At 40.5% G+C, this 14,687-nt stretch overlaps 2 protein-coding genes across 5 annotated transcripts in view; one reads left to right on the plus strand and one right to left on the minus strand.

The window, feature by feature from the left end:
- Positions 1–7,345, plus strand: part of SUMO1 (small ubiquitin like modifier 1) — a 30,351-nt gene extending 23,006 nt beyond the window's left edge. Inside the window, exon 5 of the mRNA XM_066345990.1 lies at positions 6,510–7,345. Coding sequence (XP_066202087.1) covers positions 6,510–6,578 — 69 coding nt within the window. The 3' untranslated portion in view covers positions 6,579–7,345. The remainder of the gene's footprint in view (positions 1–6,509) is intronic.
- Positions 7,346–9,309: 1,964 nt separating this feature from the next.
- The window catches only part of KIAA2012 (KIAA2012 ortholog), a 134,473-nt gene continuing 129,095 nt past the window's right edge, over positions 9,310–14,687 (minus strand). For all 4 annotated transcript variants that reach the window (XM_066346462.1, XM_066346463.1, XM_066346461.1 and 1 more), the window contains 2 exons: positions 14,232–14,448; positions 9,310–12,309 (listed from right to left, as the gene is read on the minus strand). In XM_066346462.1, coding sequence (XP_066202559.1) covers positions 12,171–12,309; positions 14,232–14,448 — 356 coding nt within the window. In that variant the 3' untranslated portion in view covers positions 9,310–12,170. The remainder of the gene's footprint in view (positions 12,310–14,231; positions 14,449–14,687) is intronic.

The raw sequence follows: 14,687 nt of genomic DNA on the forward strand, positions 1-14,687 counted from the left end.
TGGCACAGAGGGAAGCTGTGTACTTGCGAATGTATCACACCAGGAGGTGCATAATGGACATTTGTCTTGTTATGGGTGATACTAACTTTAGTTACTGGTGGTAACTGCCAGATTTACCCATTGTAAAGTCACCATTTTTCTTTTCTTTTTTTTTCCAGAGTCAGAGAGAGGGATAGATAGGGACAGACAGGAACGGAGAGATGAGAAGCATCAATCATTAGTTTCTCGTTGAGCATTGCTACACCTTAGTTGTTCAGTGATTGCTTTCTCATATGTACCTTCACCGTGGGCCTTCAGCAGACTGAGTAACCCCTTGCTTGAGCCAGCGACCTTGGGTCAAGCTGGTGAGCTTTTGCTCAAACCAGATGAGCCCGTGCTCAAGCTGGCGACCTCGGGGTCTCGAACCTGGGTCCTCAGCACCCCAGTCCGATGCTCTATCCACTGTGCCACTGCCTGGTCAGGCACCATTTTTCTTTGTAATTAATAATTTGTGGGGAGATACTTTGAAGCTTTGAATATTCTTCTTGAGATACTGGCCAATGATGGCCCCTTCAGGTTGGCATCTGTGTTCTTTTTGACATGTCTCTGTCTTTTTAAAAATGTTTTTATTTTGAAATAATTTTCAACTTACAGAAAAGTTGCAAGAATAGTACGAAAAATCTATCTCTTCTACCTAGATTCACTTACTAGCATTTTGCTACCTTTTATTTCCCTACCCCCATGAACATGTATGTATGTTTGTATGTATGTATACTTATCCCACGAGCCAGTTGGGAGTAGGTTGCATGTGCTATGGCCATTTACTACTTAATATTTTAGTATGTGTTTTTTAAGGACAAGTATATTTTATGTAACCACAGTACTATTTATCAAATTCAGGACACTTAATATTGTTAGAATGCTTTAATCTACAACCTAATTTTGTCATTTTTCTCAATTATGTTTTTTATAATACATATTCTCCCATCACAGGATCCAGTTCAGTATGAACATATTTTATTCAAGTGCCTCTGTAATCATCTTTAATTTGGAACATTTCCTTGGCCGCCTTTGTCTTCTATGACATTTACATTTTTGAAGAATTCAAATCAGTTATTTTCTAGAAAGTCCTGGATTTGGGTTATGTGTTTTTGGCTGGAATACTATGCAAATGGTGATGTGTTTTTCTCACAGTGTAATATCTGGAGCACATGAAGCCTTTTATGGATGATGTTAATTTTTATCACTCAATTCAACTTTCCTTTTTTTCTTTACTATGTAATTACTTTTCTTCTTTTGACTGAATAATTTGTGGGGACATACTTTTGAATATTTTCTTTCACATCAAACTTTTCCCCCGAGGTTTTGTGTCTACCCATTTTCTTGAGTATTTCTTTACTTTATGGCACAATAATATACGTTCCACACTCATCTTGTATTTTCCCTGTCCTAGCTTGGAATAATCGCTTAATACAGACTAGATACTAAATGCATTTTAGTGACACCTTGAAATTATCTTTTTAGAAGAACAATAGGGCAGTGGGAAAGAGTAGATTAGATATTTAGGGAGTTATTTCCTTATCATGTTGGTCATTGATCTCTACTAATGTACATAGTTTGAGGACATGTGCTACCTTCCTTATTTACAGGTTCCCTTGTAATGTTTGGAGTGTTACTCCTTACAGTATTTAACAGGCTATCTGTGTAATTAAAATAAGTTTTAATAGCATCTTTAATAATTTAATATTCATATATGTACCATAACCACAAGATAACCATAACACTAGAGCCAATCTAATCACTTAAAAATTCTAAATCTAAGCCCTGGCCGGTTGGCTCAGCGGTAGAGCATCGGCCTAGCATGCGGAGGACCCAGGTTCGATTCCCGGCCAGGGCACACAGGAGAAGCGCCCATTTGCTTCTCCACCCCTCCGCTGCGCCTTCCTCTCTGTCTCTCTCTTCCCCTCCCGCAGCCCAGGCTCCATTGGAGCAAAGATGGCCCGGGCGCTGGGGATGGCTCTGTGGCCTCTGCCTCAGGCGCTAGAGTGGCTCTGGTCGCAACATGGCGATGCCCAGGATGGGCAGAGCGTCGCCCCCTGGTGGGCAGAGCATCGCCCCATGGTGGGCGTGCCGGGTGGATCCCGGTCGGGCGCATGTGGGAGTCTGTCTGACTGTCTCTCCCTGTTTCCAGCTTCAGAAAAATGCAAAAAAAAAAAAAAAAAAAAAAAAATTCTAAATCTACAGAAGCCTGTGGTTTTTTTGTTTGTTTGTTTTTGTATTTTTCTTAAGTGAGAAGCGGGGAGGCAGAGAGAAAGACTCCTACATGTGCCCAACCTGGATCCACCTAGCAAGCCCACCAGGGGGCGATGCTCTGTCCATCTGGGGCATTGCTCCTTTGCAACCAGAGCCGTTCTAGCGCTTGAGGTGCAGGCCATAGAGCCATCCTCAGTGCCTGGACCAACTTTTGCTCCAGTGGAGCCTTGGGTGTGGGAGGGGATGAGAGAGATAGAAAGAATGGAGAGGGGAAGGGTAGAGAAGTAGATGGGCGCTTCTCCTGTGTGCCCTGGCTGGGAATCAAACCCAGGATGTCCATATGCCAGGCCAACGCTCTACCACTGAGCCAGCCTGCCAGGACACTTGTGTTTTATTTTTAGTTTTCTTAGCATAGTATACTTTTTTAATATTTTTGTAATTCTGCAGAAAAATATCACCTATGAAATATAAAACTTTTCTTATTAGAGGAAGTTCTTGGTGTTAGACTTTAAAATTTTTCTTTATTTTTTTTAAAGTGAGAGGCAGATAGTCAGACTCCCACATGCACCGTGACTGGGATCCACCTGCAAGCAAGCCCCCTACTGGCAATGTTCTGCCCATGTGGGGCTGCTGCTTTGTTGCTTGGCAACCGAGTTATTTTAGTGCCTGAGGTGAGACCATGGAGCTATCCCCAGCACTGGGGGCCATCTTGCTCGAACCATTTGAGCCATGGCTGCAGAAGGTGGGGCGGGAGGAAAAGAACAGATTGTTGCTTCTCCTGTGTGTCCTGACTGGGACTCGAACCCAGGACTTCCTCATGCTGGGCTTTACTGCTGAGCCAACTGACCAGGGCAAAATTTTTATTTTTCATTTGCTTTTGTAGTTCAGTGGGCACAGTGCTAGTGTTTTATTTCAGTCTGCCTATTACATTGCTTCTCAATCCTGGCTGCACACAAGAATCAACATATTCACAGTTCTTGATCCTCACTGAGGATAACACCTGGGTGACTTTGTGACACCATGCCTCTTTACATACTCTTTTCTTTTTTATATAAAGAATTCTCATAGTTAGCCTGACTAGTGGTGGTGCAGTGGGTAGAGTGTTGACCAGGGATGCTGATGTCTCTGGTTGGAAACCCTGGGGTCGCTGACTTGAGTGTGGACTTATCCGGTGTGAGCATGGGCTCATAGACATGATCCCATGGTCACTGGCTTGAGCAGGGAGTGACTGGCTTGGCTGAAGTCCCCTGGTAAAGGCACATATGAGAAACAATCAATGAACAACTGCAACTATGAATTGATACTTCTCGTCTCTCTCCTTTCCAGTTTCTCCATTGCTTAAAAAAAATAATTCTCATAGTTAAGAATGAAAGTAATAAAAATCAAACTACCAAAGTATACAAAATAGAAGATAAATTCTGACTTTATCTGCATTCCCATTTTCAGAGCCAACTATCATTAACATAATATTCTTCCTTATCAGCAGTTTTGCTTTTGAGGTCAGTTACCATAGTTCCCAAATAGTAAGTGGAAAATTCCAGAAAAAAACAATTCATAGATTTAAAATTGTGCACCATCCGATGTGAATCATCCCTTAGTCCAGTGTATACATACTATATACACCACCTGCTCGTTAGTCACTTGGTGACTGTCTCAGGTACCAGATTGCTTGGTATCCCAGTGCTTGTGTTTAAATAACCCTATTCTACTTAATAATAGTTCCAAAGCACAAGAGTAATGATACTGGCAATTCAGATATGCCAAAGAAATAAAAACAGTATGTATGTATATATATATAGGAAAAAATAGTATTGTTGCAATAATAATGAAGTACTCAGAGTAGCAAACCTGTCTTTTGGTTCTGTTCTTCACACGGGGCACCACTTGTCGCAGTGACAATGAACTACTTGGAAACCAGATGACATGACCTGAGGGGCCAAAGGGAGGCAGTGGCTCCAGTCAGCAGACTGAAGGACTGAAGCCCTGTCCCCAGCCTTACTCAGATATTTATTAGCCAGTACAAATAACTCAAGGAAGCAGACAGAAGTTTTCAGGGGGTGAAGTAAAGGACAGGGAACATGCTGACTCCTAATCTCTGTTTTGAGAGCCTAAACATTTCTCTTACTGAATCCTGCTGGGTTTTTTTTTGTTGTTGTTGTTTTTTTTACAGGGACAGAGTCAGAGAGAGGGATAGACAGGGACAGACAGACAGGAATGGAGAGAGATGAGAAGCATCAATCATCAGTTTTTCGTTGCGAGACCTTAGTTGTTCATTGATTGCTTTCTCATATGTGCCTTGACTACGGGCCTTCAGCAGACCAAGTGACTCCTTGCTCGAGCGGGCGACCTTGGGTCCAAGCTGGTGAGCTTTTGCTCAAACCAGACGAGCCCATGCTCAAGCTGGCGACCTTGAGGTCTTGAACCTGGGTCCTCTGCATCCCAGTTCGATGCTCTATCCGCTGCGCCACACCTGGTCAGGCGAATCCTGCTGTTTTGCTGTTTCCAGTACGTACTGTTTCCAGTACGGGGTCAGAGAGGCTCCTGGACTTGTCTGCTCAGGGTTTTCACCTTAGGGTGCCTTGCTGTCTCTAATTGTTTTCTTAACTCTGCATATTTTCATAGCATATTCCTACACAATATATAGAGTTTGGTACTGTTTGTGGCTTCAGGCCTCCTTGGGAGTCTTGGAACATATCCCCCCCACAGATAAGTGGTGACTACTGTTGTGTCTGTAAGAAAAAATTCCAGAATATTTCAACGCATAGAAAGCACAATAGAAAAAAGATAATTGTGTATATACTTCAGTTAATGTTCTATAAAAGGCAGTTTAAAGGCCCAGGGATGTACTGAGAAATAATTTATCTTATAAACCTGGAGGAATCAAGAAAGAGTAGATGTACAGATAATTTTTCTGCACTGAGTGGTCACTATCAAAGTAATAGTTTATGGCAGAATTATAGATGTCAAGCAAATCACGTAGAAATGAATCCTTAGGCAATTTTCTAACTAAAACCACATATATTTCAAAGTGATCAGGTTTTCTGAAAAAGGAGATTTTATCAAGTAACTACATCTAGAAATAAAATGCTTTTTAGAAAATGTGCCATCAAACTATTATTTAAACTATTAAATACATGTTTCATTAAATTTAAAACTTTTTAAGCCCTGGCCAGGTAATTTAGTTGGCTAGAGCATCATTCCCATATCCCATTATTGTGGGTTCAGTCCCTGGTCAGGGCACATAGAAGAATCAACCAATGAATGCATAAATAAGTGGAACAAAAAATCAGTGTTTCTCTTTCTCTCACAAATCAAATAAATTTTAAAAAACTCCTTACGGTTTTTTTCAATAAACACATAAGTTTTATATAATGAATAAGTTGGGAAGTGAAATTGATTCAGCAAATAAATGACTTTATATGACAGTAAGAAGGAAAGACATTGCCTGACCAGGCGGTGGCATACTTGGATAGAGCATCGGACTGGGATGTAGAGCAGTGGTCCCCAACCCCCAGGCCATGGACCGGTATTGGTCCATGGGCCATTTGGTACTGGTCCGCAGAGAAAGAATAAATAACTTACATTATTTCCGTTTTATTTATATTTAAGTCTGAACGATGTTTTATTTTTAAAAAATGACCAGATTCCCTCTGTTAAATCTGTCTAAGACTCACTCTTGACACTTGTCTCAGGCACGTGATACATTTATCCATCCCACCCTAAAGGCCAGTCTGTGAAAATATTTTCTGACATTAAACCGGTCCATGGCCCAAAAAAGGTTGGGGACCACTGATGTGGAGGACCCAGGTTCAAAACCCCGAGGTAGTCAGCTTGAGCACAGGCTCATCAGGCTTGAGCATGGGGTCTCTGGCTAGAGCATGGGATCATTGACATGACCCCATTGTCAGTGGCTTGAGCCCAGAGGTCATTGGCTTGAGCAAGCATTCTCTTGCTCTGCTAGAGCCCCTTGGTCAAGGCACATACATATGAGAAAGCAATCAAACAACCAAGGTGCCACAACGAAGAATTGATTCTTCTCATCTCTCTCCCTTCCTGTCTATCTGTCCCTATCTGTCCCTCTTGCTTTAAAAAAAAGAAAAAGGAAAAACATCTATATGTCTTTAGATTAAAGGAACCAGGATTCTTAATTTTAGAGCAGAGTAACTATGGATTCCTTTTCTATCCTTTTGTACTTTAAAACAGTGGCTACATATTTGCAGCCAATTTAAAAACAGTGCTTTTATATTCTACTAAAATAGTTTTCTTTCCTCTTACAGCTGGGAATGGAAGAAGAAGATGTGATTGAAGTTTATCAGGAACAAACAGGGGGTCATTCAACGGTTTAGATATTCTTCTTTTTTTCTTTTCCCGCAAGTCTTTTTTATTTTTAAAATATAGTTCTTTTGTAATGTGGTGTTCAAAGTGGAATTGAAAACTGACCCCTCATCTCTTTAAAACATCTGGTAATTTGAATTCTAGTGCCCATTATTCATTATTGTTTGTTTTCATTGTGCTGATTTTTGGTGATCAAACCTCAGACCCCTTCATATTGCCCTCTCCTTTTTACATATTATATGTGTGCACAGGGAGGCCACCTTTTTCAGGACTGTGCATTTTCAGGTTTGTGATAAATAAGGTCGACCAGTGCAAGTGTTCATAATGACTTTCAAATTGGCCCTGAAGTTCTAGTGTGTGACTGCTTCGCTCCTGGACTGTGACTTTCAGTGGGAGATGGAAGTGTTGTTTAGAGAACTGAACTGTGGAAAAATGACCTTTCCTTAACTTGAAGCTACTTTTAAACTCTGAAGGTCTGGACCAAAAGAAGAGGAATACCAGGTTGGAGTCAAGGTGACAGATAAGGTGAGAGTCAAGACTAACTCCAAAGAGGCTTCACTGAAGAGAAATCATTTTAAGAGTAGAGGAAAATCTTGTCAGAAGATCCCAGAAAAGTTCTAATTTTAATTAGCAGTTAATAAAGTTATTCATGCAGAAGTGTGTGCAACAGAACACTGTTCTTTTTGATTTTATTTGTACTTTTTGGCCTGGGATATGGGTTTTAAATGGACATTGTCTGTACTAGCTTCATTAAAATAAAATATTTGTAAAAATCGTACTAATGTTCCATTTTATTTTTAATTGTATAGAAAGAGAAAAAATGGCTGAAACAAGATTTTTTGCATAATGCTGCAAATTATTTTTTGTATATAGTACAAATAAATTTTTTCTTCATTACTGTACAGTGATGATGATCATGACTTTGAAGCACTGAAAGTTACTGAAGTGCCTTTCGAATTCAGGATTTAATTACAGCCACAGCACCTTCTTAAGTTCTCAATGTTCTGTTTTTTTTAACTTGTTATTTCTGTATGATGCATATATGATATAGTTACCTAATCACGTTGAATAAATGGGCACGCCAAAAATTCTTAGTTGATTTATATTGATAATTTCAGTTTTCCTTTAACAAAATGTTCTCTGCTTACTTAAGGTCTGGTATATTTTGTTTATATTTTCCTTTTATTTCTTCATATCTTACATATTTAAACTTGCTTAAATTAAAATATCAAATTAGTTTCTAGTAGAGGGCTTAATTAACTTTTTAACTTTTTAATGAAGCATAGAACTTAGTATATCTATACATATATATAACCCAGTTTCATGTTATCACAGATACAATGTCATCTGAGCATTTGAGAAGAGCAAATAAAACCTATCTCTAATGCATTTTTTTTTTAATTATTTATTTTTTACAGAGATAGAGAGTGAGTCAGAGAGAGGGATAGACAGGGACAGACAGACAGGAACAGAGAGAGATGAGAAGCATCAATCATTAGTTTTTCATTGCGCGTTGCAAACCTTAGTTGTTCATTGATTGCTTTCTCATATGTGCCTTGACCCGTGGGCCTTCAGCAGACTGAGTAACCCCTTGCTGGAGCAAGCGACCTTGGGTTCAAGCTGGTGGGATTTTGCTCAAACCAGATGAGCCCGCACTCAGGCTGGCGACCCCAGGATCTCGAACCTGGGTCCTCCACATCCCAGTCCGATGCTCTATCCACTGCGCCACTGCCTGGTCAGGCTCTAATGCATTTTATAAACTTACAAATCCCCTAACCAGACCACCTGTTTTTTGTTTTTATGTTGTTGGTTTTTTTTATGGTCAATTGATTTTAAAAAATGTTATAGTGCTTGATTTTAGAGAGAAAGGGAGAGACAGAGACATTGATTTGTTCCACTTTTTTGCATACATGGGTTGATTCTTGTCTGTGCCTTCCCTGAGAACCAAACCTGCAACCTGGGCATATCAGGATGATGCTCTGACCAACTGAGTTACCTGTTCAGGACTAACCAAGTCACCTGTTGAAAAATAATTGGCTTGCCTTATTAAATTCCTATATATTACCCATCTGAAAAACTATTTGTGTTATACATATATAGTCTAGATAAATTAAAGGCTTTAGACCGTTGCCAGGCATTTTATTACATTATATTAAACAGTAACCAGAAATTAGGCCCATTTGTAGAAAATCCCCATTAAATTACATATTTCTAGCAGACTGAGTAGCAAACTTGATAAGCTATTTGAGCTATCCAGAATGTGTGAATATGTAGTTAGGTATTTTATTTTTGTTTGCATCTCTGAAGACTTAGCATTTAAGTGGTGGAGCTTAGCTACTGGGGAAAGAATTTTCTTTTGTTTTTAGTTCGATTCTTCCAGATGCAATGCATTCTGCTATGGTTAGATTAAAAATGTGTTTATCTGGTGTAGTAGTGCTGATAAAATAGGCCTTTCACAGCAACAGTTTAATAGACTATCAGATTTGGAAGGGACCTTGAATATCATTTAGTGTAGCCACTTGAAATGGTGCTTGACTGCAACATCCTAGATTTGTAAAAGAAGGGAGAAAATAAAGTCAGTAATGGTGATTTCTCCACAGGGATATTTGTTCCTTGAGTGTTCTTTTGTTCTTGGTTGAATTATTTGAGGTGCTCCTTTCTCATCTGATAAAGTAATATTGAAGGAATGAATGAATGAATAAATGAATGTGTATAAGTAGGGTCAACAAGTTTGAGAAAAAGTGTGACATTCAAATTTATTATGACTGATAGTGTTTAGGTTACTATTTCTATTTTACATAAAACAAGCATCAAATCTAAGTTCAATAATGGAAATACAGAATCAAAATTAAGCTTGACATCTGGATTGTAGAATGCAGTTCTTGCAGAAAGCAATAGCTTACAGGCATTAGTGGGAAAACTGAGGGAATCATCAGCAAATACAGTACTGAGTTTTTCAGCTGTGGTCAGTGAACTATAATGTGGGGCAAAGGAAATTTGTGGAAAAGTTCAGGTACAGATAGTGCTTTAATATTGTTTTATAAATCTTTTCTGGGGCTCTTTGATCTCCTTTAATGATCATTCTGTGATAATGTCGATACTTTTTTTTTTTTTAGGTTTTACTTATTGATTTTACAAAGAGGGGGTCGAGAAGTAGTTGCTTCACTTTAGCTGTTTATTGATTGATTGTTGTTATATGCTTTGACCAGGCAAGCTCAGGGTTTCGAACTGGCAATCTTAGTGTTGTAGGTAGGTGCTCTATCCACTGCCCCACCACAGGCCAGATTAGATATTTATTAATATTAAATAGATATTAAAGACAAATTATCTAATCAAGACTCTTCCTTGATAGAGGCAATGTGATTTTAAAAGTGGGGCAATTATGTGAGCAGTTCTTCAGATTATAGTTGGAAACAAAACCTTAAGATGGTTAAGCCTGACCAGGTGGTGGCACAGTGGGGTGGAGTGTCGGACTGGGACACGGAGGACCCAGGTTCGAAACCCCAAGGTTGCCAGTGCTGCAGACCAGGTCCTTAGTGAGGATAGTGCAGAATGAAGAAATTCAGAGAAAAGAAGTATGGGATCAGGAGGTCTCTGCAAACTGATAGTAAGCCAGAGCAAAGCAAAGGCCCCAGTCTGCTTTATTGTATAGTGCAGAGCCGTATGCAAATAAATCTCCAATACAAAGTCACACATCTGAGGCCTAAACAGGAGTTCCCCCACCATACATAACTGAAGTCAACCAACCTCAGAACAAACAAAGGGTGAGAGGAAGGGCATGTAAATTGCCTCTAGCAATTTAAGCAAGTGAGGTGGGCAGATGGGGTGAGTAGAAACATTCAGCTTCACTGCTGAATGTTTTCTCCACATGGAGGTGTGGGGAAAGAGCTTAGCCTTTAGTTTAAGCTTTAAACTGCAAGGACTTTGTCAGGGTGCAGTCTCCCACACGCCAGCCTGAGCGCAAGCTCATCTGGTTTGAGCAAGGCTCACCAGTTTGAGCCCAAGGTCACTGGCTTGAGCATGGTGTCACTTGGTCTGCTGTAGCCCCCTGGTCAAGGCATATATGAGAAAGCAATCAATGAACAACTAAGGTGCCACAACAAAGAATTGTTGCTTTTCATCTCTCCCTTTCTGTATGTCCCTCTCTCTGTCTCTGTCTCCAAAAAAAAAAAAAAAAAAAAAGTTAATTTTTAGGGCTCTAGAACAGTGCTGTCTGAAAGAATTTTCTGTGATGATGCAACTGTTCTATATCTACTGTCCAATATGGTAGCTAGTAGCCACATGTGGTTATTAGCTAGTGTGACTGAAGAATTGACTGTTTTAAATAGCTACATGTGGCTTGTTTTTTTTGTATTTTTTCTGAAGTGAGAAGCAGGTTGGCAGTCAGACAGACTCCCACATGCGCCCTACTGGGATCCTCCCGGCATGCCCACCAGGGGGCATTGCTCCACTGTAATCGGAGCCATTCTAGTGCCAGAGGCAAAAGCCATGGAGCCGTCCCCAGTGCCCGAGGCCAACCTTGCTCCAGTGGAGCCTTGACTGTGGGAGGGGAAGAGACAGAGAAAGGAGAGGGTGAAGGGTGGAGAAGCAGATGGACGCTTCTCCTGTGTGCCTTGACTGGGAATCGAACCTGGGACTTCCACATGCTGCTGACGCTGTACCGCTGAGCCAGCCGGTCAGGGCTGATTACCTTGTTTTAAATAGACATTAGGCCCTGATTAGTTGGCTCTGGTAGATCCTCAGCCTGATGTGTGGAAATCCTGGGTTGATTACTGATCAGGACACACAGGAGAAGTGCCCTGCTTCTTCACCCTTCTTCTCCCCCTTCCCTCTCTCTCTCATATCCCCTCCTGCAGCCATGCTTGATTGGTTCCAGCTCAATGGCCTGGATGCTGAGGCTGGCTGGCTCCATGGAGTCTCCACCTCAGGTGCTAAAAATAGCTTTGTTGTGAGTGGGCAGAGCATAGGCTCCAGATGGGATTGCTGGGTGGATCCCAGTTGAGGTACATGCAGGAGTCTGTCTCTCTACTTCCCCTCCTCTCACTTGGAAAAAACAAACAAACAAACAAACAAACAAAAAAGACAAGACATTAGATCTTAGATTTCTAGGATGAAACGTGATTTTTCTTTTTAAAGGTAATATAATAAAATGCTTGGTATTGTGAATTAGCTCCTCTTTGCTAATTCAGAATTATTTCTATTGCAGAATTTCCATTTTCCTGTAACTCCTTCAGACACTTTGGTTAGAATGAAATACTTGGACTAGCCTTAGACTGTGTTACAGTGTCTTACTAACTGAAATTAAACTGAAATTCAAACAAATTTTGAAATATTGGGTCAGTTTTGGGCCCCAAAGCTGGATTTATGTGGTGCAAGAGAACCAAAAGGATTTAGGTGAGTGAAGAGTTTAATTGGCTTGAGTAAAGTCTTACTTGGTGGGGGCAGGGTTGGTGGGGGTGGAGTGAACTTCCCAGAGTGAAGTTAGGTGTGGGTTAAAATGAATCATATGAGATGGAACTAATTGGGCTCAGTATGGAACTTCATTATAGAAGGAAACTTCTTTTTCTGTCACCACTTACCAACTTTTTAGTTTTCTTCTATCCTTAAGGTCTGGGTATTTGTAGGAACTGGAAGTAAGAGTAGACCCATGGTCTGGAAATACTGTGTGCCCACTGCAGGCCTCTGGCTTCCTTGTGGAGTTCTTGATGGAAATGAAGATGTTTCTTCAAAGCAGACTTTTGCCTAAGGAGATAAGCCCACCCCAACCCCAATACGGATTAACCCTTTGAGTAGTTCGAACGTTTATGTACATCCTCGAGCCTCCTGACCATAGTACGATCGTACACGTGTAAGGCAACATTAAAAAAAGGCAAATAAATGTATGTTCTTGTTTCCATATATTGGTTATCAAACAAACATGGTTTTAAGTTAATAAAACTGTAATTGGAACTCATTTCATTTTTTGAAAAAACAACAAAAACTCCTGGGGTCAGAGAGCATGAAAAAAAACTCACTACTTGAAGGGTTAAGCATCCTAGAAATGGTCCTTACAAACTAGAAGAATTTTGGATTTGAGTAATCATCAGACTTGGGGCTACTGATCTTGCAGTTTAGTGTGCATCTGGCATCATACTCTGTTCACTTAGTGATGTATGAAGTTTAGAGTATCATGAGCTTCCTGCTGAGAAAGTAAAAGGAAAGGCATAACTCAGTTCTTAAACTTATACTGCTGGAAGAGACTCCCTTATATTTAGAGGAAAGAACAGACCAGAGGAGTTAAAGAACTTGGGCCAGGGTCACAGAGTGAAGATGAAATACAGCCAGTTGGCATTAAGTTCTAAGCCTTGCAGTGAAGCTCTACCCCTCACACATCCCTTTATTACTTGGTTTTCTGCTTTCAGCTACTTGTCTTATAACATTGCTCAACTTCCCTTCATATAACTTGACAGTTTTCTTTTTGTGAAAAATTGGAACTCCAGTAGTTCGCTTCTGTTATAAATCCAGCCTTAGTGCTATGATAAGTAGAATATATAATTTTGAAATCGAATCAAGATATCACGAAGGATCCATTTTGTACTTCACATAACATGAGGAAAGTCCAGGAGAGGAACAACTCAAGGTTAGGTGGAAAACCTTGAAATTGGGTTCTGGCTGCATTCTTTTTCTGGTCCTCTGGAGTAATAGTTTACATTCAGTGTAAAGAGTCAATTAAAATCATTACTCAAGAGATCCTATTATCAGAAAGATGCAATGATTATTACTATTGTAGGAGAATAAAGGGGGGAAATGCTGTTGGCCCCTGATGACTGATTCTGTGCCTTTTCTCCTAACAAATCCCTCACTAGATCTGATTTTAGTTTACCTCTCTGACCTCTCAAAGTATTCTTTGTGCCTTGTTCACTTCATTCCAGCCATGCTGAGTTTCTTTTATTCTTCCAACATGTGGGTCTCATTCCTCTCTTTGGATCTTTGCTCTTACTGTTTACCTGCTGGAATATTTTTCTCCCAAATGTTTATGTAGCTGACTCCTTGTCATTCATATTTCACCTTATATATCACCTCTTTTGAGAGGTCTTGCCCTGGTCACCCAATCTAAACTAAGCCTTTTGCAATCCTATCACAGGTTTTAAATTTTTCTGTATAGCATTTATTGCCAGCTAAATTACAAAAACATTTGTTTAGAGTCTGTTGCCATGCCCCCCACCCCTAGAATGTAAATGGCATGGTAGATGAGGCATTTCTCTTGCTTACTCCTGAACTCCCAATGTCCAGAACAATGTTTAGCACATAATAGATATCCAATAAATACTTCTTGAAAAAGGCACTGGTTTAGAATCAGGGGGTCTTAAGATTTGGTCCTGGCATTGCCTCTTAACTGACCATCTGGCCCTTAGCAAGATCCTGTTTGGGGACTCATTTTCCCCCCATCTATAAACCAGAGGACTGAGATAATCACTAAACTCCCTTTCAGCTTCAGTACAAATTCTATAAGCCATTAAGAAATTCTGTGACATTGCAGCAAAAGAATATTTGTTTTTTAGTTCTTCCAAACTATGCTCAGGGAACTGGGTAAACTTCACGTGTCCAAGGCAGTGCAGGCACCAGCACCAGGCTGGGAAGCCTTCAACAATCCCCCTACGGTAACTTGCCCAAATACCCGGTACCTGGCTAGTTCCTGGGATTGTTCCATGGCTTCCTCCAGAACCAGGCTTGCTGCTGCTGCTTTCTTTTGCTTTCTCTCCTCTGCTTCCAGCCGAGCCTTTTCTTCTGCTTCCTGTTCCTGCCATTGGTACTCTAGCCGTTCTTCAGCCATTTCGATCAGGTGTCTGTGTTCTTCTGCTAACTTCATTTCCAATTCTTTCTGCCTTTGCTTCTCTGCCTCTGTAGAACAGAAAAGGGGGTGCTCTCATCAGGAGTCTCTATTGGAGAAAACAGTTTTCTGGTCCACCTCTCCAGTCTGATTCCCAGGGATTTCCCATGAGAAATGCTACAGCTTACCTGTTAGCAGGTTGCCAAATCTTTGGGGATTACCTTGGGGTTGATTGACTTAGAGTCCAGTATCAAGCACCTACTATGTGTAGTGCCCTGTGCAATTAACATAAAACCTGTTGTGTCTGGGA

The sequence above is a fragment of the Saccopteryx leptura genome, chromosome 7 (genome assembly GCF_036850995.1).
Source record: "Saccopteryx leptura isolate mSacLep1 chromosome 7, mSacLep1_pri_phased_curated, whole genome shotgun sequence".
NCBI classification, from domain to species: Eukaryota; Metazoa; Chordata; class Mammalia; order Chiroptera; family Emballonuridae; genus Saccopteryx; species Saccopteryx leptura.